Source organism: Balaenoptera borealis (assembly GCF_965194805.1).
Source record: "Balaenoptera borealis genome assembly, chromosome: 8".
Taxonomy (NCBI): domain Eukaryota; kingdom Metazoa; phylum Chordata; class Mammalia; order Artiodactyla; family Balaenopteridae; genus Balaenoptera; species Balaenoptera borealis.
Window position 1 is genome coordinate 111916740 of NC_138865.1, and position 25591 is coordinate 111942330.

The 25591-nt window shown below is 58.2% G+C and overlaps 1 protein-coding gene across 1 annotated transcript; it reads right to left on the reverse strand.

Moving 5' to 3' along the window:
• Positions 1-3368: 3368 nt before the first annotated feature.
• On the reverse strand, positions 3369-24990 carry NR5A1 (nuclear receptor subfamily 5 group A member 1). The gene is made up of 6 exons (XM_082402525.1): positions 24880-24990; positions 24592-24733; positions 21908-22533; positions 14595-14714; positions 12489-12636; positions 3369-4957 (listed from the first exon to the last, which is right to left on the reverse strand). The coding sequence occupies exons 1-6, from the start codon at positions 24979-24981 to the stop codon at positions 4710-4712; spliced, it is 1386 nt and encodes a 461-aa protein (XP_082258651.1). The 5' UTR covers positions 24982-24990; the 3' UTR covers positions 3369-4709.
• Positions 24991-25591: the final 601 nt, after the last annotated feature.

Below are 25591 nucleotides of genomic sequence, written 5' to 3' on the forward strand. Positions count from 1 at the left end.
CCTCCCAGGTTTCTAGAGACATTACATGGGAACTTTCCTCCAAGCTCTACCTGGGGACCTCTGAAAGGCCCAACCGGGGGCCCCTGAGGGACAGACGCAGCATCTAGACCACTACCCACTCCCAGTGGCCTCAGCCTCTCTCTCCTTCCAATGGAGCCCCTGGCCCTGGTGCTCCCACTTACCCTGCCAGGTCCCACAGTTCTGTCCCCAGCTTTCTGCCTGTGACTGTCCCTCCCCTCTGTCCCTCCCCTCCTGCCCTGAAGTTCTGACAGCCCCGTGAGGTCTCTGGTAATAAATGGTACTGTAGTGACCTTTCCTTCTCTGGGGGTCACCCTGGCCTGCAGAGGGGGACAGGATGCCAGTCTCCCTGGGAGGAGGGAGGGACAAGGGAAGCTGCCACTTTGGCTTTGAGACTCAAGACAGACCCAGCTTCACCATCAGGGCAGGTGCAGCCAACACTTATTAGCACCTACTGTGTACCTGGCTGGTGCTAAGCCTTGTACTGCCTTAGAGCTGCAGGTCCTTACCTCAGCCCTGAGACCACCATCACCCCTATTGTACAGAAAAGAAAACTGAGGTTCAGAGAAGGTCTCCACGACTCATACCTGGGTCTCCCCGGCTGGGTAACATAGAGGTCAGGGGGTGGCAGTCGCTGTGAGTGGGAGCCATCCAGGCAGACTGCTCGGAGGAGGCACCAGGGCAGGTGGAACGGCTTCAGGTCTGATGTGTCATGCTGCGAGAGGACCCCAACTCAGAATCTGGCTATGGGACCAGGTCCTGGCACCACTGATTCTGTGGCCTCGAGCAAGATTCTTCTCTGAGTCCCCGTCTCCTCTTGGGTAGAGCCAGTTTCAGAGCTAAGGTGAGCAGCAGTGGTGATGTGTTAGGGCTTGGCACCAGGATGGGCCCCAAGGTAGGGGCCAGGTGAAGGAGAGGCCCAGGGGCTGGGACGTGGGGTGCAGAGGCTGTTAACACGGTCCTGCTAACCTCAGCCGGGCGCCAGTGCTGCCAGAGGACGTGGCACAGCTGAGGAGCGTCAGAGCAGCCTCCCTGGGGGGAGGGAGGAGAGGTAGCCACTCCAGCTGCAGGTGAGTGGAGGTGGGGCAGGGCTGCATGAGAAGAAGCCCAGAGACCCATCAAGGTACAAGCTGCTCCCAGATCCCTCTACGGCCTCAGGGTCACTTTCACCCTGGGGCCCACCTGCATTGAGTCTGGGACAAAATCTGTCTGGGGTGTAGTTAACCCACCACACAGCACAGGGGTCTGGGTATTTCATTCTGGGCATGGGGGCTGCTGTTGAACTTCTGGAAGCCCAGTGCATCGTCTGCAGAATGGGGGACATCTGGCCCACTCCGCAGGTGACATGAGGCTGTCCTGTGTATTAGTCCAAGTGCCCGGCACACACAGGCACTCGGGAAAAGTCAGCTGTTGCCAGAGAAGGATGTGCAGGGGACTGTGCGTACAGTGGAGGCGAGTTTAAGGCCTTGAAGGCCCCAGGCAGCAAGAAAAGACAGCAGGCCTCCGTGGGGAGGAGCGTAGTTCCTGCCTGCTCGGGGAAGATGCAGCAGTACCCCCAGGGAGGAGTGGCAGGCTGGGCACCACTGCTGAGGTTCACCCACCGGGGTGCTCAGCCCCGGCAGGTCAGGCAAAGCCCACTGCCCGCTACTGTGGGGCAGGAGTAGAGGGGCCGGGGCCTGGAGGGGCAGCAGGAAGGTGGCACTGAACTGGGCTGGGCAGTTGGTGGCCCCTAATCTCTGCACCTGCAGTGTCCTCTGACTCCTTCCCCTCACCACCAGAGGGCCCCTGCCTCCTCCCAGACTAATCATATGGGCGGTGGGGGGTGGGGGCAGGCGGGCGGTCAGGGTTGGGACCAAGGAGTCCTTTCCAGTCTCCCCACCCCCTGCTCCATACTCTTCCTCCCCCTCAACACATTGTCTTTACTCTTCAGCCAAAATAACTTCTCTTAGGTCCCCAAACACCGCTGGTTGACACCCCTCCATCCCTCTGCTCACACTGTTCCCTCTGCCTGGACTGACCCCAACTCTTATCTAGCTGGCGAACCCCTGGACATCCTTCAAAACCCAGTTTGGATGACACGTCGGCTATGAAGACTTCCTGTCCCCCCAGGAGCAGAATCAATCACTTCCTTATCTTGTGCAGTTACATGATGTATCACATCAGATAACAATCTGATTAAGGTAATCTCCTACAAGACTGAACAGTCCGCAGGGGCAGGAACCAGGGTGTCTGCTTCTGGAGCTGCCGAGAGGGAGAGGGAGGCTTTTTCCCTTTGCCTAAGCCACTGCCAAGCTGTGTGCCTGGGGCTGCCTCGCCCTAGAAGGAGTGCCTTTTTCTAATTTGTACAGAGGAGCAGGAGCGGCTCTGGAGATAAACTAGTTGGTCAAGGTGTGTCAGGGGGATGGAAGTTTGCATCATGGTTGGCCCTTCTCAGTGTGTGACCTTGGACAGGACACTTCACCTTAGTTTCCTCATCTGTAATCTGGGGCTGTCACCTACCGAAGTGGCTGCGAAGAGCAGATGGGACAAGACCAGTGGACAAGGCAGGCGAAGTCCTGGAAGGGCACCGGAGCAGAGGAAGCAGTCCTCAGAGTTGGCTGTGCTCACTGCTGCCACCAAGCAGGTGAGAGGGGCCAGGCCTGGGGCCTGTGGGTGTGCCACCGGAGGACAGAGAGGAAAGGGCCAGTGCCCTGAAGTCAGGTGGATCCAGGTTTGAATCTGCCCCACCAGATGGCCGACTAAGGGCCCTTGCCAAGTGCCTCTTCTGGATTATAATAACCCCTGCCTCTCAGGCTACTGCAGGGACAGTGAAGTGATGGATGGCACACTGTAGATGCTCATTAAATGACTGTTGCCTTCTGCCCAAGACGGCAGCTGAGATGCACGCCAGGGTGGCACTGAGGCTGAGGCCCCAGAAAGCCCAAGCATCTCCCAGGCCTCCCAGGGTTGGCAGGGCCCCAGGGATGAGGTGGGGCCCAAAGGCCCCCCAGCAGTGCCTGGTATCCCCCACCTTGGCCCTCACACCCCATCCTGCCTCCCCCGAGTTTGGAACCAAAAGTTACCTAGGTGTTGCCTTCGTCCCATTCGGCGCTTGGCCCCGCCCTAGACAACCCAAACCCACTTAGGAGGCTCTCCTTGGGCCCTAGAATGTAAATAGGCAAAGGTAGCTGGAAACTAATTGCAAAATTTATTCCAGGGCTGCGGGCACTGTGGGGGCCTTAAGGGCACTTCTCATTTGGGGGCTGGGAGTCGCCAGCCTGGCCAGGGGTACACGTTTCAGGGGGGAGGGGTGGGGACTGAGACAGGGTGGTCGAAGGCGGGGGCGGGGATGCCCAGTCACCTCCAGCTGGGCAAGCTCAGCGCAAGCTGCAACGGCAACGTGGAAGCAGGACAGACAGCGGATGCCCAGCCCGGCGACAGAGGACAGCTGAGGCCCCTCCCCTGTGTCTGGCCCTGCAGAGTGTCTTTCAGGACATAGGACAGGAGTTGAGGCCAGGGAGTTGAGGCCCAGCTTCAAGGGTGTACAGTAAGGAACCCAATGGGAGGGGCCAGTGAAAGACGGCTCATCAGCAATGTCCCTGATCTGGAGACCCATACACCCTCCCCAAGATCACCCGGCTTCCCACCCACAGAGACTCTGAGCCCCCCGCAGGCCATGCTGCTGGTCCTCTAGTGGGCTGGGGGCGGAGGGGCGGGGGCAAGCTCTCCTCTGGATTGGAGTGAGGGCTCAGAAATAATGACCCAGCACCACCCATGGGATACGTGGTATGAGGGTGTTTGGGAAGAATCCATGGGCTGGTCTTGCTGCTAATCCCCAGTCCCAGCCTCAGACCTCAAATCTGTCCCCTGCCCCTCCACATACACACCTTTCAAGGAGTATCTAAATTAAAAAACAAATAAAACAAAAACAAACAAAAAACTTCTTGACTACAGCTTTGCAGATAAATACCAGCCTGGAGGGCCAACCGTGGGTGGGGCTAGAACGTTGATTGTGCCAAACTTCTCCCCTGCCGGGAAAGGGTTAGAAAGATGATTGCAGCAAAATTCTTTGCAGATAACATGTCAAAATTCTCCCCTGCAGACGTCAGATGGGATAGAAGGTTTAGGGAGGAGGTCTTTGGGTCCTAACCAGTCTCTCAGTATCCTCTAGGGCCCAACAGTCCCTTGCCTAATTTTGCAAACTCTGTTATCCCTGGTTTACAAAACAGAGGGCTTCCCTCCTGGTCTCTGTGAGGGAGTTCTGGAGACCCTCTCCTCTCCTCTCCCCCCCAGTTGATGTCCGCTCAACTTCTCTCTGCCTCTGTTTCCAGGAGAGGGGGAAGGGATGACCTCTGACTCAAGGGACATTGAGGCCCACCAGGGAATCCGAACCCCCTCCCTGGGCCTGTGCGCCAGACTCCAGGACAGACAGCTGGGAGCAGGGGGAGGGAGGGAGTGGCTAGCAGCCACCTCCTTGGGGCACTCTGAGTGGCAGGCAAGTGCCAGTGGTTAGTGGAGACCACCCCACCTCAGCCAGGCCCTGCCCACCTTCACCCACCTTCCCAAACGCAGGGCTTCAGAGAGCGCAGGGGCAGGGGCCTATGTGCTGGGGTCCTGGGTCAGCATAATAAAATAAACCATCTGGAGACCACAGGGGTGCTGCGGCCCCTCCCCCGGCCCCGGCCCCACTTCCCCCCGTCACTGGCCCAAGCTCAGGTCTGCTTGGCCTGCAGCATCTCGATGAGCAGGTTGTTTCGGGGCATCTCGTTGCCCAGGTGCTTGTGGTACAGGTACTCCTTGGCCTGCATGCTCAGTGCCCGCACCTCCACCAGGCACAGCAGCAGCTGCTGGAACTTGTCTCCACAGTGCGGGTAGTGGCACAGGGTGTAATCGAGCAGGGCGGCATTTGCCTTCTCCTGAGCGTCCTTCACCAGGCTGTGGTTATTCAGGAACTTCACATCTGCAAAGGGAGGAGCCGTTCACCAGCCCCATCACATCATCAACACCGTCACTGGCATCAGCAACGCCAACATCCCTATGATCACCAAAGACATGGGCACTGCCACCATCAACAATGAACCACAGCCTCCCCGTCACCACCATGGCGCCATTACCGTTGTTGATGAACACTGCCACCAGCATCAGTCACCGATACCAGCATCCCTGGTTTTCACACACGTGGTCACTGCTGCCATCAACAATCAAACCACCGTCATTCCCGTCACCACCATGGTCGCCATCACCATCAACACCTTGGTTGAACACCACCATCAGCAGCAGTCACTGACACTAACATCCCTACGGTTATCACACACACGGCCACCACTGACCACCCAGCCACAAGCACCTGTCACCACCACTGCTGCCATTGTCATCAACCCCACCGTCATCACCAAGACCACCGCCAACCTCACCAGGTGCATCCCTGGACACGTTATTTAACCTCTTAATTTCTTCATCTGCAAAACAGGGTGGCAGTAGTGCCTACTTCACAAGATTGTTGTGAGAATTAAGGGAGTTGATATGTAGAAAGTGCTCAGAAGAACAGTGTCTGGCACTTCATAAGACTCAGTGTGTTAGTGTTATTATTACTCCTACTCTCACCACGTCCAGGAACACCACCATCCCCAGCCCCATGGTCAAAACCATCCTGTTGCCATCATCCCCGGGGTAGGCACCATCAGCATCACCACCCCGCCGCCATCATCGCTATCCCCCATCGGCACCATCACCAGAGAGGCACACTGTGAGCGGAGGGGTCCCATCCCCCATTCTAGAGAGTGACAGGCGCTCCTTTGGTCCATGCTCTGACCAATCAAGAGGCTCTGGTACCCCAAGGAAATTTTCTCATGGGGCCGTGGACGTTCACTGCAACAATAGTTACGGTGATGGGGAGGTGGCCTGGATGGCCAGGTGGTGGCTGCCTCCCCGGGAGTCCTGTGCAGTAGACAGAAGCAATGGAGCAGACACAGTACTGAGCGAATGGACGGACTTTTAAAAGCATGGGCCTGAGTGGGAAAAAAAACAAACATTAAAATGAAAAGCACAAAAGGGAGATCCAGAATGAGATCTATAAGGTAAAGCCACCTACTTAAATGAAAAACACTAGCGCACAAAGCATGCACATTGTGTAAGAACAGAGACAAACAAGAAGAGCCGAGTTAAACGTAAACAGGATGGTTGGTGATGGGAGGGAGAGGCGGGTGGGTGGCTCTGCGTGGACCAACGATCATTTGTACCAGGGACAGAGGAGTGTGATTAATGCATCCCCTGTCCTGGAGGTTCAGTGAAGAAATAAAAATTAAGTGTCTTTAGCGTGAAGTGGATGGTTGTTCAAATCCCAGCCCCACCATTTAGAATCGGTGGCCTGTGCCCTGTCCTTTCCAGACCTGAAGGCCTTCCTCCTCTACGAAAGGGGCCGTGCCCACCTTGCAGCGGGGGGAGCTCCGGTGCCAGGGCACTGCACAGGTGCCTGGCCCCCAGGGGTGCCCATGGAGGGCCAGTTTCCTGTCACAGGAGTCCTCATCACTGCTTGCAGGCTTTTTTCAGCTCCTGGGCAGCATCTCCAGCTGGTGCCCTGTCTAGGGGCTGAAAGTCAGCAGGAATCCACAGAACCTGTCCCCATCCCCCGCTCCGAGCCCCGCCAGGCCTGGGATGCGTCGTCCAGCGGTTCAGAAGATGGTCGTCCATCCACTTCCCCTGCGTTCCCATCACTCCCAGCCCTGCTGCTGCGGGGGAGTCCGGAGCCCAGCAGGCACAGGCCTTGGCCCTTCTAATCCCTCTTAACACCCACTGCGCCAGGAGGGCTGGATGCTCCTGGCAACCCTGATCCCCAGCCGCCCCCAGCATGCCCGCTGAGGCCTGTGTTGTCCAAAGTCGGATTTAGGGAAACCCAAGCTGGACCCAGGGCGTATGGCAGGATCTGGGCCTCCCCCCCATCCTCGCCCCCATCCCCCTCACCTCATTCAGTAAGTGAGCCAGGGTCATATTCTTCCTGGCCTCCCCAGGATCACCATTAGCCCATAAGGCACCTTGCGCCAATTAGAAAGAAGGTCCCCCATGTCCACAGAAAGACAGCTTGGTGAGGGGCATGTGGGCTGGATTTCAGCCTCTACCTTTCCCCTGTCTAGGTGCCCTTGTTCAGGAAACAACCTGTCCAACTGTACATAGCAGCCCTGTTCCCTAGCCTGGCCCTCTCCAAATAAACTCAAAGGTCATGGGAAGTCTCCCCACCTAACTAGCGTCCCCTGGGGGCAAGAGGTGCTTACTGGCCCCATCCCTTTCCCAATCTCTTTCCATCCCAATCTACCTTCAGTCCCCACCATCCCCAGGGCAGTTCTCCTGTTTGTCTTCTGACAATTTACAATAGGAGGCTGGGGGTCCAGAGAAGGGTAGGGACCAGCTCAAGGCCACACAGCAGTAAAGGGGTCCAGAAGAAACAGGTGAGGGTGCGGGGAGGACTGGATAAGATGCTGCAGTAGAGGCAGGAGTGGGAGGCGGCTGGGGAGGACCAACCAGAGCCTCGGCTTTACCAGGATTTACTGTTCCCAGCAGCAGTGTGACAGGGACAGCAGGGCGGAGTGCAGGGTGGGGAGGTGCAGAACAAGGACAGCCTTCAGGGACACCCCCCTCCTAGCAGCTCTACGGGTCCTGCAGCTCTCGGGAGGCTGGAGACCCCCACTGCCCCCACAAAGTGGGCTACAGGGCTGGGGGCGAGAAGCACGGTCACTAATTGAGCCCTGGCCACTACAGTACAAGACAGGAGAGCCGTTTCCCCCCGCACCTGCTGCACCTTCCCCGCCCCCACCCCCGCCATCACTTAATCCCCACAGACAACCAGGCAGGCCGGAAAGGGCGTCTTCCATGCACGGGCGACAGTGGGGCAGGCCTGGAGCACACAACAGATACCAGAGCCGGGATTCAAACCCACATCTCTCTGGCTCCAAAGCACTATGGGCAAGCAGAGGCGGGGTCAGGCCTGGATGCGGGGTCAAGCCTGGACCCTGGTTCCTGGGGGATTAGATGACATGATGACTTTATGTTCCATCCAACTCAGGAGTCCTGTCCAAGGGCCACCAAGCCTGGGGTCCTTGGTTTCCCCAGGAAGGCTACTCTGGACACCCTCTTGGAGAGGAATGTGGTCAAGTCACGCCCCTTCTCCCAGCCTGCCTCTAAAGGGACTGTCGTGAAGATTCTCTGGGATGCTGGATGTGACAGAGCCAGCATCCCTCGGGACACCACGCCCTTCCTTCCTTAGACACACAAACCTGGAGATGCCCCCTTCGTGCGTCAGGGGCTCAAACCCCAGCTCCACCACCAGCTAGGTGACCCGGGGCAAGTCCCTTCCCCGGTCTGAGCATCAGTTTCCCGTCATCTGCAAAATGGGGGCAAATTAATCTCCGCCTCTCAGGGCACCCAAGAACTGGACCTCATCTGCCCAGCTCTGGGCCTTGAGCCACCACAGGCTGGAGCCGGGCCTGCTCAGCTCCCAGCAATCCGGGGGGTGGGAGGTAGGAGGGGGCTGGGAGATGGCAACCCCACCTCCGAGAGCAGCCCGCTAGCTCTGCAGAGCCGGGGGCCCCCAGGTTCTCAGAAAAGCCCCCTTTTCACGGTTTAATTGAATATTTGAATAATCCTTTCATTCCAGCGAGGCATAAAGAATGTTGTCCCAATAGCGGTGACTCAGGCAGGCGCCCCCGCGCACAATGGCCCCTCGAGTGGGGCTGCTATTCAGGCCGCCTTTTGTTGGCGCGAGCAGTGGGTAAATTGCAAACGCTTAAGGGAATGCTGCTGCCGCCGCCTCAATGCAAGTCAGGAAATCGAATGTTAGGTCAATCCATTAAGCTTCGATTAAGTCCTCTGCAGAACAATGCCAGCCGGGCCCATCTTCATAAACACCGTGATTGCCAGGAGAGAGGCACTAATTTTAATTAAACCTCCTTACCTGCCTTCGCGCCTGCCTGAGCCGGCTATTTAGACACCAAATGGCACCCTTCTGTGGAGGCAGGCAAGAAGGAGGCGCTGAGCGGGCTGAAGGGCGGAGGGGTTGGGGGACAGCCGTCACACAAGTTCAGGCTGAAGCAGCCCAGGGAGGCGCCGCCCCGGGGTGATGCCCAGCATGCCAGCTGGAGGACTAGGGGCAAGTGGCCACCCCATTCTGCGTCCCAGTTCCCTTGGGGACCCAGCTCTGGTGGTCTGGGTGGGATCATGGGAGTAGCCCCCTCCCACCTTCCAGACTCTGGGCAAATCTTCCCCCTCGTCTTGCCCAAATTTATCCACTTCACCCCAGCCCCATGTCTAGCCTCTTGCAAGGCTCTGCGTTGCCACCTGCCATCCTTTTCCCATGCTGCAGTTGGAAGGACCTTGCCAAAATGCAAACTTGATCATGTTTCTCCCTGCTGAAAATCCTCCCCCAGGGAAGGTTCAACGTACTGGCCTGGCATTCAAGGCCTTGCGCAGCTCAGCCCCTGCCCACCTCTCCAGCCTCCTCCTCACCCTCTCCCTGCCCCACAGGTACTTCCAGACTTTCAGGATCACCCATCCCTGTGCACAAGCTGTTCCTTCAGTCTGGGATGCCCTTGCTGCTGCTTGCTTTGTTTCACCCAGAACACTCCTGCTCATACTACAAGGCCCAGCTCAGAGGCCCCTCCTCCAAGCAGACTTCCCTGATATCCTAGGCATAGTTGTTTTCTCCTCTTTGGCCCAGTCCTGATCACACTGGACTGCCCAGGCTCCTCTCCACACCTGGAACCTGTCAGCCAGTGGCCCCTGTGGCTCCCCTGGGCTCCTGTCACTGCACACCGACGAGCTCGGACAGGCCTGGGTCCCGGGTCTTCTCCCCTCACAGCCCCAATACCACTAGAGTTTCTGACCCCCACCCTGAGGGTCACTGTCCCCAAAGACAAGGCACTGTGCCAGACACACAGTGTGCAACAAAGACGGAGAGAGACACGTTCCTTCCTTCACTTCATTCACTAACTTGTTCATTTGCTCGTGAACTTAATGATGGCTATGATAGAAATGATACTGATGCATACTCTGAGGGGCCAGGCCATGTTCTGAACGTTTTGGGGAATTTTCTCATTAAATCTCATAGCAAGTTAAAGATGCTTATGATGTTCATTCTACAGATGGGGAAATAGAGGCTCAGAGAGGGGAGTGACTTGCTCAAGGGCCCACAAGCAGAGAGAGAGTCTAGATTTAGAATCCAGGTGGCCCATCGTTAGTCCCCTTTCCTAACCACTGCTCCACCCTGCCTCGCATGTGTGCACACACGTGCACGCTCCCACTCCTCCGTCCCACCCCCTCCAGCCTGTTCCAGCCGAGCACTGTAGACACTCCCAGTCTCCCGGCCCCAACTGCCTCCTCTGGAAAACAGGATGAAGGCTGGCGTGCAGGAGGGGCTGTGCACTCATGGTTCTGAGTACAGCCCCTTGCCTGGACCCAGGAGAAGAGGGCTGGGCTCAGCCTTCATGTCCTCCCTACACCCCACAGAAGGAGGAGTCCTGGATTTATCACCTGGTGGAGGCCAAGGCTGTGCCGGGCCTGGCAGTCCCCAGCGCTGGGGCTTTGGTAGGAAGAGGGGCTGAGGGCTGCAGGCATGTGCCTCAGGCCCCGGGTAGTCTGGAGAGCCAAGACGCGGTCCCTACTCTGCAGGGGGCACCAAGATGGAGCCCTGGCCAAGGAACTTGGTGGCTGGCAGCCCCACCCTCCCCAAGACCTCCTAGTGGCCTCTTGACGGCGGTCAGGTCAAGAACTGTCACCTCACAAACCACCACAGAACCCACACTACAATACAATGTGTCCCAAGCACACCCCTCAAATCCCTCACATCTCCACATCTCCCCAGTCACCACTCAGCCATATACAGATTGCTCACACCACATGACACATAAAATCCCACTAGCCCATAAAAGTTCACAGTCTATACATGCGCGGAAACTAAGGCACAGACACACACATGACCCCTGGACCCTGCACACCCCAAACCACACACATCCGTGGCTCTGGTGAAACTGAGGTTGGGAGGAGGGTACCACTGCAGGCAGAGGAGGAAGGGGCCTTCCCCAGCGGGAGCCAGCCTGGCCCAGGTCCCTGAGGCCCCGCCAAGGGCTTCAGGCTCCTAACTGGCTGCCCAAGGTTCAGCCCCCACCCCCCAGCATGCTCGACCCCTACCAACCCCTGCAGCCTTGCCAATACGCCCTCCAGCTACCAACCTGCTGTGCCAGCAGAGTCAGGAGGCCCAGCCCAGGCACCCAGTCACACGGCCACGGCCTGAACACAGGGCTTCCCCCAGTCAGTACGTCACTAATCACCCCCTCCCAGCTTGTTTTCTTACCCGCTGCTTCCCCAGCTGCCCCCACTCTTGAGCAGGCACACCCTTGCCAGACTGTGGCTGTGATGCCATCTGCCACAAAGACAGTGTCTCGATCCTGCCCCCTCCCCAGGTGACAAGGCATTCACGCCCCTCTGTTCCAACCTTCCATCCCATCTACACCTCTGCTAAAAGATTTATCCCCCCCCAACAAACTCCTACTCATCCTCTAAGACCCTGTTCATATGTCCTTCCAGGAAGCCTTCCAGGCAGATCCCTTGCTCCCCGTCCTGGGTTCCCCATCTCTCTGTCTCAGCCCTGATGGCACTGGCTGGAGGCCTCTCCCAGACTGGGAGCCGCCTGAGAGCAGGGAAAACCTCTGTGAACGCAGCATTGCTGGGCACAGGGAGGGCACTGGACATGCTTGCTGGGTGAAGGAGGGCAAAAGGAGGCTGACCTGATGAGAGCTCAGACGGAGGGTGGAGACCTGAGCGGCACAGGCTGGGCCGGGGTCAGGAGGGCAAAGGGAGGGAGACACCAGACACTTGGGGAGCCAGGCGAGCTGGCGGGCTGGGCTGGCCCTCTGCCCCTGCCCTGCTTTGTTTTCCTCCCTAGCACTTACCTAAATCTTCCAGGCTATACATTTTACGAATCATTTCACTCATTTATACATTTTACTAATCATATTATGCTTATTGTCTCTCTCCCCAACAGAAGGTCAGCTCCTTGAAGACAGAGATTTGGGGTCTTTTTTGAATGAGTGAATGAATGAATGGGCAAAGGGGTCTGGGCCCCAAAGAGCTCAGAGTCAGAATTCAGACACCCTTAGAGCGTGGAATTAGGAAACACAGGGACCTCAGGATGGGAGCCAGGAATCAGAAGCTCCTGAAATCACATTTTCTGGGGTGGCATCGGCACTTTTCTAGGGCTATCAGCTGGCAATCTACCACATCCTCAGGAGGGTTCCTTGTCCCATCAAGGGCAAGACATTATCCTTAGACATTATCCTGGCCCTCTGTCCTTCCAAACAAAGAAACTCAGGCCCAGAGAGGAAGCAGGCCCTGGGCCAGGTCCCCTTTATTCACTAAGAGAGGCCCCCATCGGAGAGCCCCACCTTAGGGTCTCCTTGCCCGCCCGCCTCCTTACCCCCAGGCCAGGCCTGGCTCAGCCCACTCACCGAGGCTGAAGAGGATGAGGAACTTGAGGCAGACGAACTCCTGGCGGTCCAGCTGCAGTGCGTGCAGCTGCAGCACCAGCTCCTGCGCCCGAAGCACCAGGCTGTGAAGCAGGGAGCCTGCCTGGGCGGCCACCATGGTCAGCTCCACCTGGGTGGGCAGAGGGCAGGGGTCAGGGACACCAGGGGAGGGCGTGGATAGGGGGCACTGGTCGGAGGCTGGGGGTCAGGGGTGCCCAGCCTTGGAGCTGAGCCAAGTGGGGAGGGGGAGGCGTGGCACCTCCTCAGGCCCCTGGATCCCCCCCAGGCTCCCAGCTCTGCTCCCACTGCCCGGCCCAGAGCTGAGGGCCCCCGTGCCGCAGAGCCGACACCAGGCAGGTGGGTGCAGAGGGAGAGCTGAAGGGTCCTTCCTGCACAAAGAGCCGCCGCCAGGCCCAGTGGTACAAGCAGCTTTTGTGTTTTGTGTGGCGTCTGCAATGAGCACCACGTCGTGCGGGGTGGGGGGCGGGGCAGCCGTGCCTGGATCCGCGTGGATGCGGCCACATGACCGCCCGGGGCCCACACATGGACACCTGGACTGCAGATGTGGCCACACCTCAGCTCACGTTCACACACATGGAGGGACACACTCACAGCCTCGTCCACCTGCTTCAGGACGTGAACACACACACACACACACACACACACACACACACACACCCTTGTAGGGTCACATCACAGGGTAACACAGACACATGCCTGTGTATATGTTCCCACTGACATGGTGACGGGCAGATCTCAACACCCACCCACTTATGTGTGTGGAGATGTTTGTACAATAAAATACAGGCGCACACACACACACACACACACACACACACACACACACACGCACGCACAGGACTGTCCCATAGCCTCAGAGGCTTCCATCCACATGTTGACAGAGCCGACACTCACACCTCAGACTCCTTCATGTGCTCTCCCAGGTGGCTCAAAGTTACATCCTTGCAACCAGCATTCTGCTGGCCCTGGATGGCCTGAGACACCCAGGTGAGAACAGAGGATGAGGACAAAGGGTTGGAGGTAGGGGGTGGGGAGCAGGGCCTCAGTCTCCAATCTCTCTCCCCAAGCACCTATGACACCCACTCCTCTTGTATGCCCCCAGGAGTGACGCTCCCTCCACCAGCCTAGACCCTGGGCATCAACCTCCCTTTCCTTCTCCCTACTTCCCTCCATTTCCCCTATGCCTCCTCTCCCCTCCTCCTTGAATTGTGCCCTCCCAGGTCCCCAGTGTTCTGAGCACCGGGTGGCTGCCTTCATTTCCTCCTCACCCCCCATCTTGCCCCCTCCATGTGCTTCCTCATATACAACCTGGTTGTGTCCTTCCCCACTTAAAACTCTTCTGATGCTCCCTGCTTGATTCCAGGAGCCACCACACCTGCCTCCCATCCTAGTGCCCCTAATTCCCTGCTCTAAGAGTGTCCAAATTCTGTCTCTGACCTCTTTGGGGCCCAGACCCCTTTGCCCACCCATTCAGCCATCCAGCCATCCAACCATCCATCCATCCATTCATCCTTCCATCCATCATTCAGGATTTAGAACCTGCAAGGTCTTGCCCATCCCAGCCCCCAGCCACACCTCCAGCCTTATCTCTCACCTCATCCCAGCCCCAACAGGGCACCTGCCCCCCAAACCCATGTCCCAGCACACCGGCAGCCCCCAGCAGCTCAGCAGTCCTAACCTGCCTCTCTAAGCCTGGCCCGTGCTACCTCCTCTGCATGTGTGGAGGTGGGGATTGCCCCTCCACCCCGTCACTACCCAACCAGCCCTTATTTACTCTTTCACTACCCAGCGCCACCATCACGTCCTCCAAGAGCCTCCCTGACCCTCCCCACATCCCTGAGCTGCTTCCCCCAGAGCAGGGCTCCCAGGGCCTGGTTCCTCTCAAGGTCAAATCTAGGGCTGATCAGAGGGAGGTCGGGCTGGTGGGTATCCCATGAACCTGGGGAAAGGGCTGATATTCAGTGGTGCCCAGGGCCAGCCCTGGAGAGGCCTGGGACCTCTTCTGGGCCCAGAATTCTGGAAGTGTGTGCTGGGGGGTCAGGACAGGGCGCAGTAGGGTCTGGTCACCTCCTGCCCAGTGACCAGCAGGATGCTGCCCTCCTTGCCATGTTGGATTTGACGGTAGATGTGGTCGAACACCAGCAGCTCGCTCCAGCAGTTCTGCAGTAGTGTCATCTGGTCGGCCACCTGCAAGGAAGAGGCACACAGGGGTCCAGGGTCCAGCCACGGTCCAGCTGGGGACCGTCCCCTTGCCCCTCCTCCTCCCAGCTCTGAGTTCAGCAGCTCAACTGGGTATGTGACCTGGGCAAGCTGCCCAACCTCTGTGTCCAGTTTACCCATGTGTCTTCTTCATCAAAGTGTGGCAGGGGTCTAGCAAAATAATAAGAGGGTCTAACGGAGGTGCTCAGGCCCCGGCTCTGCCTCTTACAAGTTGTATGACCTTAAGCAAGTTCTGTAACCTTTCTGGGCCTCTGTTTTCTCATCTGGAGAGTGGGCAAAGTATTAGAAGGTGGTCTGGCACATATTAAGCCCCCAATAAATGTTACAGAATAATGTCTACGGAAGTGCTTTGTGAAGGATTCCTTTAAATGCAAGGGAAGATTAGTATTAATTTTTCCTTGTGCCCATTTGGCCTGTGGTCACATCTCTAGCAGCCACAATCACTCAAAAGGAGCCATGTAGAGAAAACAGAGGGCTTCCTCGCAGTCTTGTGCAGAGCTTTGAAGTTCATGGGAAGAGAGGAGGTCCGTCCCAGGGAATGAGCAGGTGGCTGCCAACGGTCTACATGAGAAGCAGGAATAGAAGGGCACATGGGGCCGATTCTGAATCCCCAGGCTGCACTGAGGGGCGCTCAGTGTGAGGGCAGGGACTATCCTCCAGTCTGGGGGATCGCCACATTCTAGCATGGCAAGAGTAGACCCTCGTGACGATGACAAGTGGGACTCAGGACCATGGGATGCCAGAGCCAGAAGGGCCCTTAGGGATCTCCTGGCCTAAACTCCTATTTCCGGATGAAGAATCTGCCACCCAGTGAGGGCAAGGGACTCTCCTGGGGTCACAGAGAGGCAGAGCCAGGCCAGGGCCACGGCTGGCATTCTCGGTCCACAACTCTCCATAGTGACAAATACTGAACCCTTCTGGGTGTTCAGAACTGCGCTGGGTGCAGCGTGTCATCCTAGGAGGACATAGTGCAGACTCCAGTCCCTTTCAGCATCTGTGGCTCATCAGCCAGCTGCCATCGACCCAACGGGCACCCTCCAGGCACCTTCCTGGGCCATGCCCTACAGTGAGTGCAAATCACGATAGCTAACAGTCACTGCGCTGCAGCTCCACAAGCCTTTGTAGTTGGTACTAGTGTTATCCCCAATCCATGGAGAGAGGACACTGAGCTCAGAGAGGTCAAGTAACTTACCCAAGGTCACACAGCTCTGTCTAGCTCATCTCTGCTCTTGACACTAGGTGTGCAGGAAGACCCACCCTTGCCACCCTAGATTTCACGGCAGGCTCACTACCTCACCCATGAAGCCCTCCCCATCCTCTGGACATGGCACCTGTAACATCTGATGGCACCATTCATGCCTCTGTCTCCCCTGACACCTGTGGGGTCTGGGAGGAACAACCCCCAACCTGGAGACCAGAGTAGTCCAGGCAGCCCCTGGCCTGAAAAGGAACTGGCCCAGGCCTAACCAACAGCTCTCTCTTCTCGGGGGCTAGAAGCCCCCTCCTCCCCTCTGCTCTGCTCCTCTCCTGGGAGTGGCCCTGGGGCCTGTCCTCAGACAGATAGAGGGAGAGAAAAGTGGACAAAGAGCAAAGTGAGCAGTTGGACACACTGTCAGGCTTCCTTCAGGCCTCGCCTGCTCAGCGCTTCCCCAGCCTGTACGGCTGAGAACAAGAGGAAGGGTCTGCCTCTATCCTGCTCTGACTCCCCAGCCTCCCACCCTCCCCTCCTCCCCTCCCCTCTGTGTCAAGAACCCATACCTCCCCATCCATCTCCCAGCAGAAGGTCCGTCCTAGAGCTCCATTACTGTCAGAACAGCAAGCCCAGCCAGGGGGACCCGAGGCTCAGCCACAGGTAGCCCTGGATGGGAGGGGCCGGGAGAGACTAAGAACCAGGCAGGGATGCATCGCAAAGACACCTCGCCTTATTGTGCCTCAGGAAGTGGCCCGTCCCCAGAGAGCCTCCCCATCACAGCTTCCAAGGAGGGAGGCAAGGCTCAGTGAGAGCCTAGACCAGGCCCCATTCCCAGCACGCCCGGGACTCCTCACCCCTGCCCACTACAGATAAGGGAGCAGATGCTCCCCTCAGGTAACCGCAGGGAGCTGGGCTCTGCACAGACGACCCGCCTGGGCTGGTCTTCTTGGGGGGCAGGGTGGGGGGGTTGGCACTCCTGGAGCCCAAGCAGGAGGTGCCTGGTCCGGGAGTCGCACTGGCCCACTTTGGGCAACCCAGATGGAGGCAGAGGGGAAGGGAGGATGTGCAGGGCTGGGTTCTGCCCCCCACCCATTGGGGCCCTAGGGAGCAGACACCCTTGTGCCTGAATTAAAGGAACAGGGGGTGGGGAGGTGGAAGCGCAAGAGATAAGGGGGAGAATTAGGAGATAAGCTGGCTGAGCTTTGGGCAGAAAGCAGAAGGGGTCACAGTGACCCGGCTGGCCGAGCCCTGGGAGCAGACTCTGTACCCAGACCTCAGACCCCGGGAGTGGGGGCAGCCCTGCCCACGGGGCTGATAGGGGTGCAGGGCAGAGAGATGCACTACGGTGGCTGGGCTTTGGTGCCCTGTGCCCTCTGATTCCCACTTAGCCACGCACCCTCTCCTGCCCTGATTTCCTATTCTGAGAAATGGAAAAAAATAAATCCTCCCTCTTTTGGTTAGAGAAAACATATGAGCACAGCGGTGTCAGTCGTGAAGGGTTCTGGGAACCCATGGTCAGCTATTCTGGGGACTCTGCCCTGGCCCGGGTTCCCCTCCCCACCAGCCAAGCAATCGTGCCTTCCAGACTCTTTACTAGCTCTTCCCCTGGATGGACACATAAAGACACCAAACTCCAAACACTCCCCACACAGATGGACACACACACACACGCACACAGACACACACACACACACACACACAGACACACAGACACACTCCCCTTTTTATTTAAAAGAAAACCAGAGGGCCCTAGCTGCCAGCCCCTCTCCATGGGAAAGCAGGTGGCTAAGAGGCTCACTTAACCAAAGAGGGCTGGTTTTCACCTTCCGTGGGCTTTTCCCTAAGCAAAAGGTTCTTCCTCTACCCTCAGTCCGCCCTGCCACCCTGGGAACAAGGACATGTGCAGTCTCAGCCCTGGGGTCCCTCATCAGCCTGGCCTGTCTGCCGGGCCCACCAGCCGCCCACCCCTCCTGCCGGTCTGCCACAAATCTTCCTGGAGCCTTGACACTTTGCAGCCTGCCTCGGAGACAGGGTATTTATGTGTGCCGAGATGACCTCCTTCCCAGCAGGCCCCCCTCCGGAGCCCCCTGGGGTCTGATCAGTCTGGCGGTCGAAGGCCAGTGGGCTCTGTAATTCTCCAGTGGCTGACAAGCCGCGGGCTGGCCATGGCGCTCTCCCGGCCGAGTGGTTGGCCGGCTGTCATTTGTCAGTCCAGGACTGACAGAGTTACTGCCACTTAAATGAAACCATATACCTAAGCAGTTAAATCTGTTGCCAATCCGGGGCCTCGGAGCTGGATGTCACGGGTGAACTGATGTCAAGATGGGTCATTAGGCACTCTTGGCCCTTGCTTCCACCTCCCTGATTCCTATCTTGCATCCTCCCAGCGACTGTCCAGAGAGGCTGCCTGCCTGGGCCTACACCCTGCCCCCACTGAGCAGTATGTACAGGTGAGTTTCTGCTACCTTGCAGGTATGAAGCTGCTTTGGAAGCCCAGGGCAAGGTGGGCCCCCGTCTTCTCCCAGAGCTCTAGTGCTCAGAGGAGTGTGGACACGATGTATCTTTTCTCCCTCTTCCTGGCCAGGCCTGTCTACCCGCCTGCAAGGTTAGATTCAATGGTACAGCGGCAGAGGGGCCCAGCGAGGGAGGGAGCCGCTGCCCCCACTCACTGAACACTTCCTGGGTGCTGCACCCTGTGCTAAATTTTTTACCTGCCCTAGCTCACTAAGCCCTTCCAACAACCCTATGAGGTGGCTACTATTTCAACTCCCCCTTTTTTACAGATAGGGACAAATGAGGCCCAGAGGAGTAAAGTCACTTGCCCAAAGTCACACACCAGATAAGTGGCAGATATGGAACTTGAACACGGGCCTCTCTGATTCTGGTGTATGTTACTAACCTCTGTACCATGTCAGATCTAACACACCGTGATTGCATGAGAGGGACTTCCCTGTCAGTCCAGTGGTTAAGACTCTGCGCTTCCATTGCAGGGGGCACAGGCTTGATCCCTGGCCAGGGAACTAGGATCCCACATGCCACACGGCCTGCCCCACCTCCCAAAACAAAAATGGAGGCAGAGGGACATCCAAGCTGGGAAAGAGGCTGGAGGAGGACAACCCCAAAAGGGCATCTGGAGCCCCATTATCAGCTCAGCAAAGACCCCAGGCTTTCCCCTGGACAGCAAGACGTCATCAGCATCACAGAGGGCTGAGCAAGCCTCTGGGGAGATCTCAGGCTCTGTGGTGGGAGCCTGCCCTGCCCAGGCAGGCTGTCCATCACCCACTGCCAAAGGACCTACTCCTAGTCCAAGCTCTGCTTCCGACCCTGCCTACCTCTCCAGCCCTGCCTCATAGGACCACCTGAGACCCCCTGACACATGGTACCTTTTCACACTTCTGGGTCTTCTCCGGTCCCCTTTCCCAGAACGCCCTTAACCTTCTCAGACTGCTTTCTGGAGAGGTACAGATCAAAGAAACCTTCCCTGACTTTCTAACATAGAGCCATTTGCTCTCCTGCTGGTCTCCCTTGGCCCCTTTCTACTGCTGTCAGAGCCCCGGGCACCCTGTGTTGGCATTACCTATGTGCATGTCTGTCTCTTCCTCTAGCCTGGCAGCCCCCTGGGTCCAATTCATTTCAGTGTCCCTATGCACAGGCCAAGGGCTGCCCCACTCTCAGAGCCAGGGAGCCCCCTCTGCTGTCTGCTGTGTCCTGCCCGGAGGTGAGGAATGAATGGTCAGTCAAAAGAGAGAACAGGGACTTCCCTGGTGGCACAGTGGATAGGACTCCATGCTCCCAACACAGGGGGCCCGGGTTCGATCCCTGGTCAGGGAACTAGATCCCACGTGAACGCCGCAACTAAGAGTTCACATGCCACAACTAAAGAGCCCATGTGCTGCAACTAAGGAGCCCACCTGCTGCAACTAAGATCTGCTGTAACCAAATAAATAAATAAATAAATATTTTTTAAAAAGAGAGAGAACAGTCACTCAGCTCCCCTCACACTTTTCTGCTTCCCTACCTCTGGCTTTGCAAATAGACATCAGTCCAGGGCTTATTGGACCAGTGGGAAAGAAGCTCCACATGGCTGATGAGATGCCCTCTAAGGGCTGGGCTGGTACTTATCTACAAGGCTTCTTTACAGAGGCTGGTAACGATGGTTCATATTCCTGGGCTTGATTCAGAGACTCTGGGAAGGGGAAGCAGGAAGGTTTGGACCACAGAGAAACCAGAAGCAGGAAAAAACACTCAGCTAAGCTTGGACAAAAGCCCTTCCCATCCTGCGTGAAAAACCCCGAGAGACCAGGAAGGCGGCCAGAGGAAGTGCCCTGCCCCTGGATCCAGGATTCTAGAAGGCCAGGAATGCTCTGCTCCTCCTCCCCTCTGCACTGGGGGCTCATGGGAAGCCTGGAGGGAAAGCTGGCAACCAACCGAAGGGTCTTGGGATCTTCCTCCCCCACCAGGGCCTCCAGCCACGAGTGGAAGGCAGATGGGATTGTTTGAGGCCCTGCCTCTTGTTCTACCCATGAGGTCGGCCTAGAGGTGGGGCAGGGGTGAGAAGTCCCACCCCATGACAGACAGCCGGCACATCCCCAGACCTCAGCCACGACAGGCCCTCCACAGTAGAAGCAGAAGGCGTCACGGCCAATGCTTGGTTGCTCTGGGCCCCAGAGCAACCCAGGCTCCCAGCTCCACGATGCCTTGAGGGTTCACAGTGCCCAGGTTTCATCTTATCCCCCCTGACCCCCATGCCCAGCCCAGCCCCTGCAGACAGTACCCCTGGCCCATCCGGACACACGCCCCTGGAGGAAGCCCAGGCCTGAGTGGCATCAGCACTGACAATGCCACTCAAGGCTGCAGTGGCCCCAGCAGGGAGGGCAACAGGCCCTGCTGTTTACACCCAGTCCCAGAACAGCCAAGGGGACTAACCTGGGAAAGGCAAACATCAATAGGCCTGAACTAAAGGCCTATCATGTCTCCGTCTAGGCCAGGGAGGATGGGCTTGGCCAGGCTTGGGGAAGGGGGGGGCCTCTGAAGTTGGCAGAAACCCTGATCATAGGGAGCCAGGGCACTAGAGGGGCAGCTCCCAGTCTTCGGGTGCTTCAAACCACTAGGCAGGATGATTGGGAAGTTCTTCCTTGTCTGGCCTTAGTTTCTCCCGCTGCTTTCCTGCTCACTTCAGCCGCAGGTACCTCAACCCAGGGGAATGGAAGGCCTTGCAGCCGAGGCATCTGGAAGATGAGGGGCGGGCCCTGCAATCTCCCACTTACCCTCCCACCTAGCACTCCCTGCACACACAGACACACACATTTACACGTGGGACTAACCATCGTGCATGAGAGATGCAGGGACAGTAAGATCTTTCACCTTAGCTGGGAAGGAGAAGCATCCCAAACTCTGAGATACTAAGACCCCTTCTGTGATATCTGAGGCTAGCAGGGAGTGGCGGCCTCTCCAAATGAGAGGACAGGGTGCCTTGGACCCTCTTCCTGACATTGGCCCGGGGCAACCAGAGGCAGCCTCCCAGGGACTGAGCTAGTCCTTTGCGAGAGCCCAGGCTCTCAGAGGAAGAAAGATAAATGTCGACAGAGACTCAGACTGGGAGAGAAAGAGACAAAGATTGAAGGGACTAGAGAGAGACAGGGAAGCAGAGAGATAGCACACCAGGGAGAGAGACAACAGAAAGAGGCAGAGGCAGAGATAAAAGAACCAGAGGCCGTGAGAGATAGACACTCAGGGAACAGAGAAGGAGAAAGAGGGAGGGGTGAGTGAGGAGGTGGGAGAGGGACAAGGAAGGCTATGATGGACCAGAAACACTCCTCATGTCCCCAGTGTGGCCTCCCTGTCCCTAGACATGGCCTGAAGCCAGTGGGCATGAGAGCCCCACGCAAGGGGTGGCCAAGACTGAGACTTGGGCAGCTGAGAGGACACCCCAGAACCAGTGGCCAGCCAGGTGGGAGGAGGGACTCACCTCTAGCTCCTTGAAGACCATGCACCTGCGTGCCCAGTCCACGATGGAGATGAAGGTCTGGTCAGCCATCCTGCACAGGAGGCTGAAGGGTGCAGGCTGGTCGGGGCGGCCTTTGGCCGGTTCCTGCAGGCAGCCCACGATGCGCGCCCGTACCTGGTCCTCATCTGGCTCCAGCTGCAGCAGCTGCAGGATGAGCTCCGGCACACCAGGCCCTCCGGAGAAGGGCTCTGGGTAGCCGTAGGGCGGCCCGGGCTGTGGGGGGCTGGCGTAGGGCTCCGGGTACTCAGACTTGATGGCGCGGCCAGGGAAGGCAGGATAGAGGTAGCCAGCCAGTGGCCCGTGGGCGCTGGGCACAGCCATAGGCAGCGCTGGGGCCCCAAAGTCGCCCAGTGGCCCAGCAGGTGGACCAGAGGCCAGGCCCTTGGGCTCAGGTGCATGCAGGCCGGGGGGCAGCATGTAGTCCGGCGGGGGAGGGGGCGGCGGGGGCACCCCCATTGGGGGGCCTGTCTCCAGCTTGAAGCCATTGGCTCGAATCTGTGCCTTCTTCTGTTGCTTCAGGGCCCGGTCCCGCTTGTACATGGGCCCAAACTTGTTCCGGCCGCCCCGCATGCGGTCAGCGCGCACGGCTGTGGGCAGAGGCAGAGGGGCAGGCTCACCGCCTCCAGGCCACCCGCCATACCACCCCACTCACAGTTCTTCCCCAAACCGATCTGACTGGGTCACTCTCCAGCTCAATACCTCTCATGGCTCCTCCAGTGCCCTTAATCTGGCGTTCAGAGGAAGTCAATCTCCCTAACCCGGCGTTCAAGGCCCTGTTCACCTCTCCATCATCCCCCGCCTCACGAGACCCTGTGTTCTTTCCACTCCACCTTACTATCTCTCTGCTCCTCTGCTTGGCACTTCCTCCACCCTGCCTTTGGTATTCCTTCTGCCTCAAACCCTTTCCTTCTCTCATGCCTACTAAACACCCAAAGTGTTCCTGGATTCACCCAGGCAGCAGCCACTGTTCTTGCCCCGGATGTCCTGTCTCTTGCCCACTCTCGTCCTGCTGAGTGCTATTGTACCATGGACCCAGGCTGAGAGCTTCTGGGGACTCAGCAGTGGGTTCAGGTGCCCAGCACAGGGCCTGAGATGGTGACAGGAAGTGGGCTCTGGTCAGCCTTGTTCACAGGTGGGTCCCCAGTGTCCAGCTGCTTCTTGACTGACTGCCTGACTCTGTTGAACCCCTGTTGCAAAATGACTCGGGTTTCTGCCGCTGCCTTCAAATCTGAAGCTGAGTTTAGGGCTGACTGGGGCTCTATGCTGGCGGGAAGGGACCTCCCTTGCTGACCAGATGTCCCTCCGCCTGGCCAAGAATGTGTCACCAGCCGGACCCAACAGGTGTGTCTCTGCAGCCGAAGTGTGGCCCCCAGCCCCTGCTCAGACAGGACCCCACCCTGGGCTCCAGGAGAAGGGAGAGAGGAGGAGGGAGAGGGCGGTGCTCAGCAAGGGATGTGTCTCCGGGGCCCATGCAGCCAATCTTCCTGCCATGGGGGTGGGCAGCCCTGCTCCACGCCCTCAGGCCCCGCGAGGGGTTTCTGCTGCTCACAACAACCAGTTCTTCTGAGCCCCTCAGGACCTGGTGCTGGGCACATGGGCTCTGGGGACAGGACAGGATACCCCCCCTTCCATCAGGGGCCCTTCCTCTAGGTGACAGGACTTATGGCCTGCAGCTCTCAGAGCCACCAGGGGCCTTCTACTTTGTTTAAAAACTTTAACCAACAGCTGCCTGCTCGGCACACAGCCCGGCTGGGGCCAGCAGGGTGGAAGCCTATGACTGTCCACCCTCAAAGAGTTTGAGTTTTTCCTGCTAAAATGTTTTTCCTCCCCTCCGGACAGAGAGCTAGGGGTGGGGGTGGGGAGACAAGGATGGGCCTGGGTTCTCTGGGGGCGATTGCTCTCCATTCCCCAGCCCTCTAGGGCCTGGCTAAGAACCTGCTGAGTGAATGAACTGAGTGAATCTTGTGGATGGATGGACAGACGAACAGATGGGTGGTCTGAGTGAGTGCAGGCTGCACAGTGATGCTGGACAGATAATAACATAAATAAGAATAACAGTAATAGCTAACCTGTTGAGCATTTTCTACGTGCCAGGCACCACGCTAGGAGCTTTTCATACAATTCTCTCACTAACTCCAGGAGGAAGGCACTACTCTTAGGCCCATCTTTCAGATGGGGAGTCTGCAGCTCAGAGAGGTTAAGGAACTTGCCCAATGTCACCCAGCCTGTAAGTGGTGGCACTGGGACTTGAACTCCAGTAAAGGTATTGAAAACCTTGGCGCTGGCTGGTATGGGATGTCAGTGGGGGTGTGACAGACTCCTGGCAGAGGGAGGAGCTCTGTGGGGCTCTGCCCTGTGCTACCTTGCCCGCAAGGGCTGGGGAGAAGGTCATCTCTCTGGGGTTCACTTTTAGATACTTCTCGAGCCATCCCAGGCTGGTCCCGCATGCATCCCTTCACCCAGACCGACATCAGTTCTCACTCCTCCCCCACAGAGATCGGGGCCCTAATGTCACATGAGGGGCTAATCGCCTGGCCCCAGAAACTTTAAGAAGACCTATGGTACCCTGCCCTCACCCCTTCTCCCACCCCCACCCCCTGCCCCTTGCCATCAGAGGTCAGGGGTAGGAGGCGCGGCGTGCGCACCTTCCAGGCGCATCCCCACCGTCAGGCACTTCTGGAAGCGGCAGAAGGGACAGCGCTTGCGCTGCGTCTTGTCGATCTTGCAGCTCTGGCTCTCGGTGCACGTGTAGTGCTTGTTGTTCTGCACCGTGCGCTTGAAGAAGCCCTGGGGGAGAAGGGAGTCAGCGTGGGAGGGGACAGGCCCCGTCTCCCCTTCCCTGCACTTCCCAGCAGGGCTTTCCGCCGCTTCCCGCCGGCTGCTCGCCAGCCTTCCACGCCGGTCGGTCCCTTGCCGGCCAGCTGCCCGCTCACCTTGCAACTCTCGCATGTGAGCAGCCCGTAGTGGTAGCCAGACACCTTGTCCCCACAGACGGGGCACAGCTCGTCCAGGTCCTCGTCGTACGAATAGTCCATGCCCGCGGCGTCCGCCTGTGGAGGGAGGAGAGGCTCATCGCGGGCGGCACTGCGACTGGCAGCGCCGCGGACCTGGGTCCGGCGGGTCCTGCACCGCCGCGGCCGCGCTCCCCAGGGTGCCCTCCTTCTGGGCCCGGCCCCCGGCCCCCACCACAGCGCCAGAGGTCGAGGGCGCCCGTTGCACGCCACCCATTAGAGTGCCCTGAGCAGCCCGCAGCACGTGTGCCTGGAGCAGCTCCCCTGCCGGGCCCTTGCTGACCCTGTCCCCACACTTCCGCCCCACGCGCTCCCCAACCCTCCCAGGGGCTCCTCCTGAGCGGCCCCCCGCCGCCCCCGATCTGGGACTCTCGGATTAAATGCGCTTTGATCCGGATTCGTTCGTTTGAGAACAAAACCCCGATTCTGAGAAAACGAGATTGTCTCGCCCGCCGGGGAGATGCCAACGAACCCGGTCGGAGTGGGGCCCAAGCGTTCTGGGGATCGGACAGGGACGAGGGAGACAGAGGCAGAGTCTGAGAGAGACCGAGAGATGGGCAGAAAAGAGAGCGAGAGACACCGACCGACGCTGCTTAACGGAGAGAGTTCCCCTGGGCGACAGAGACAACGAAGA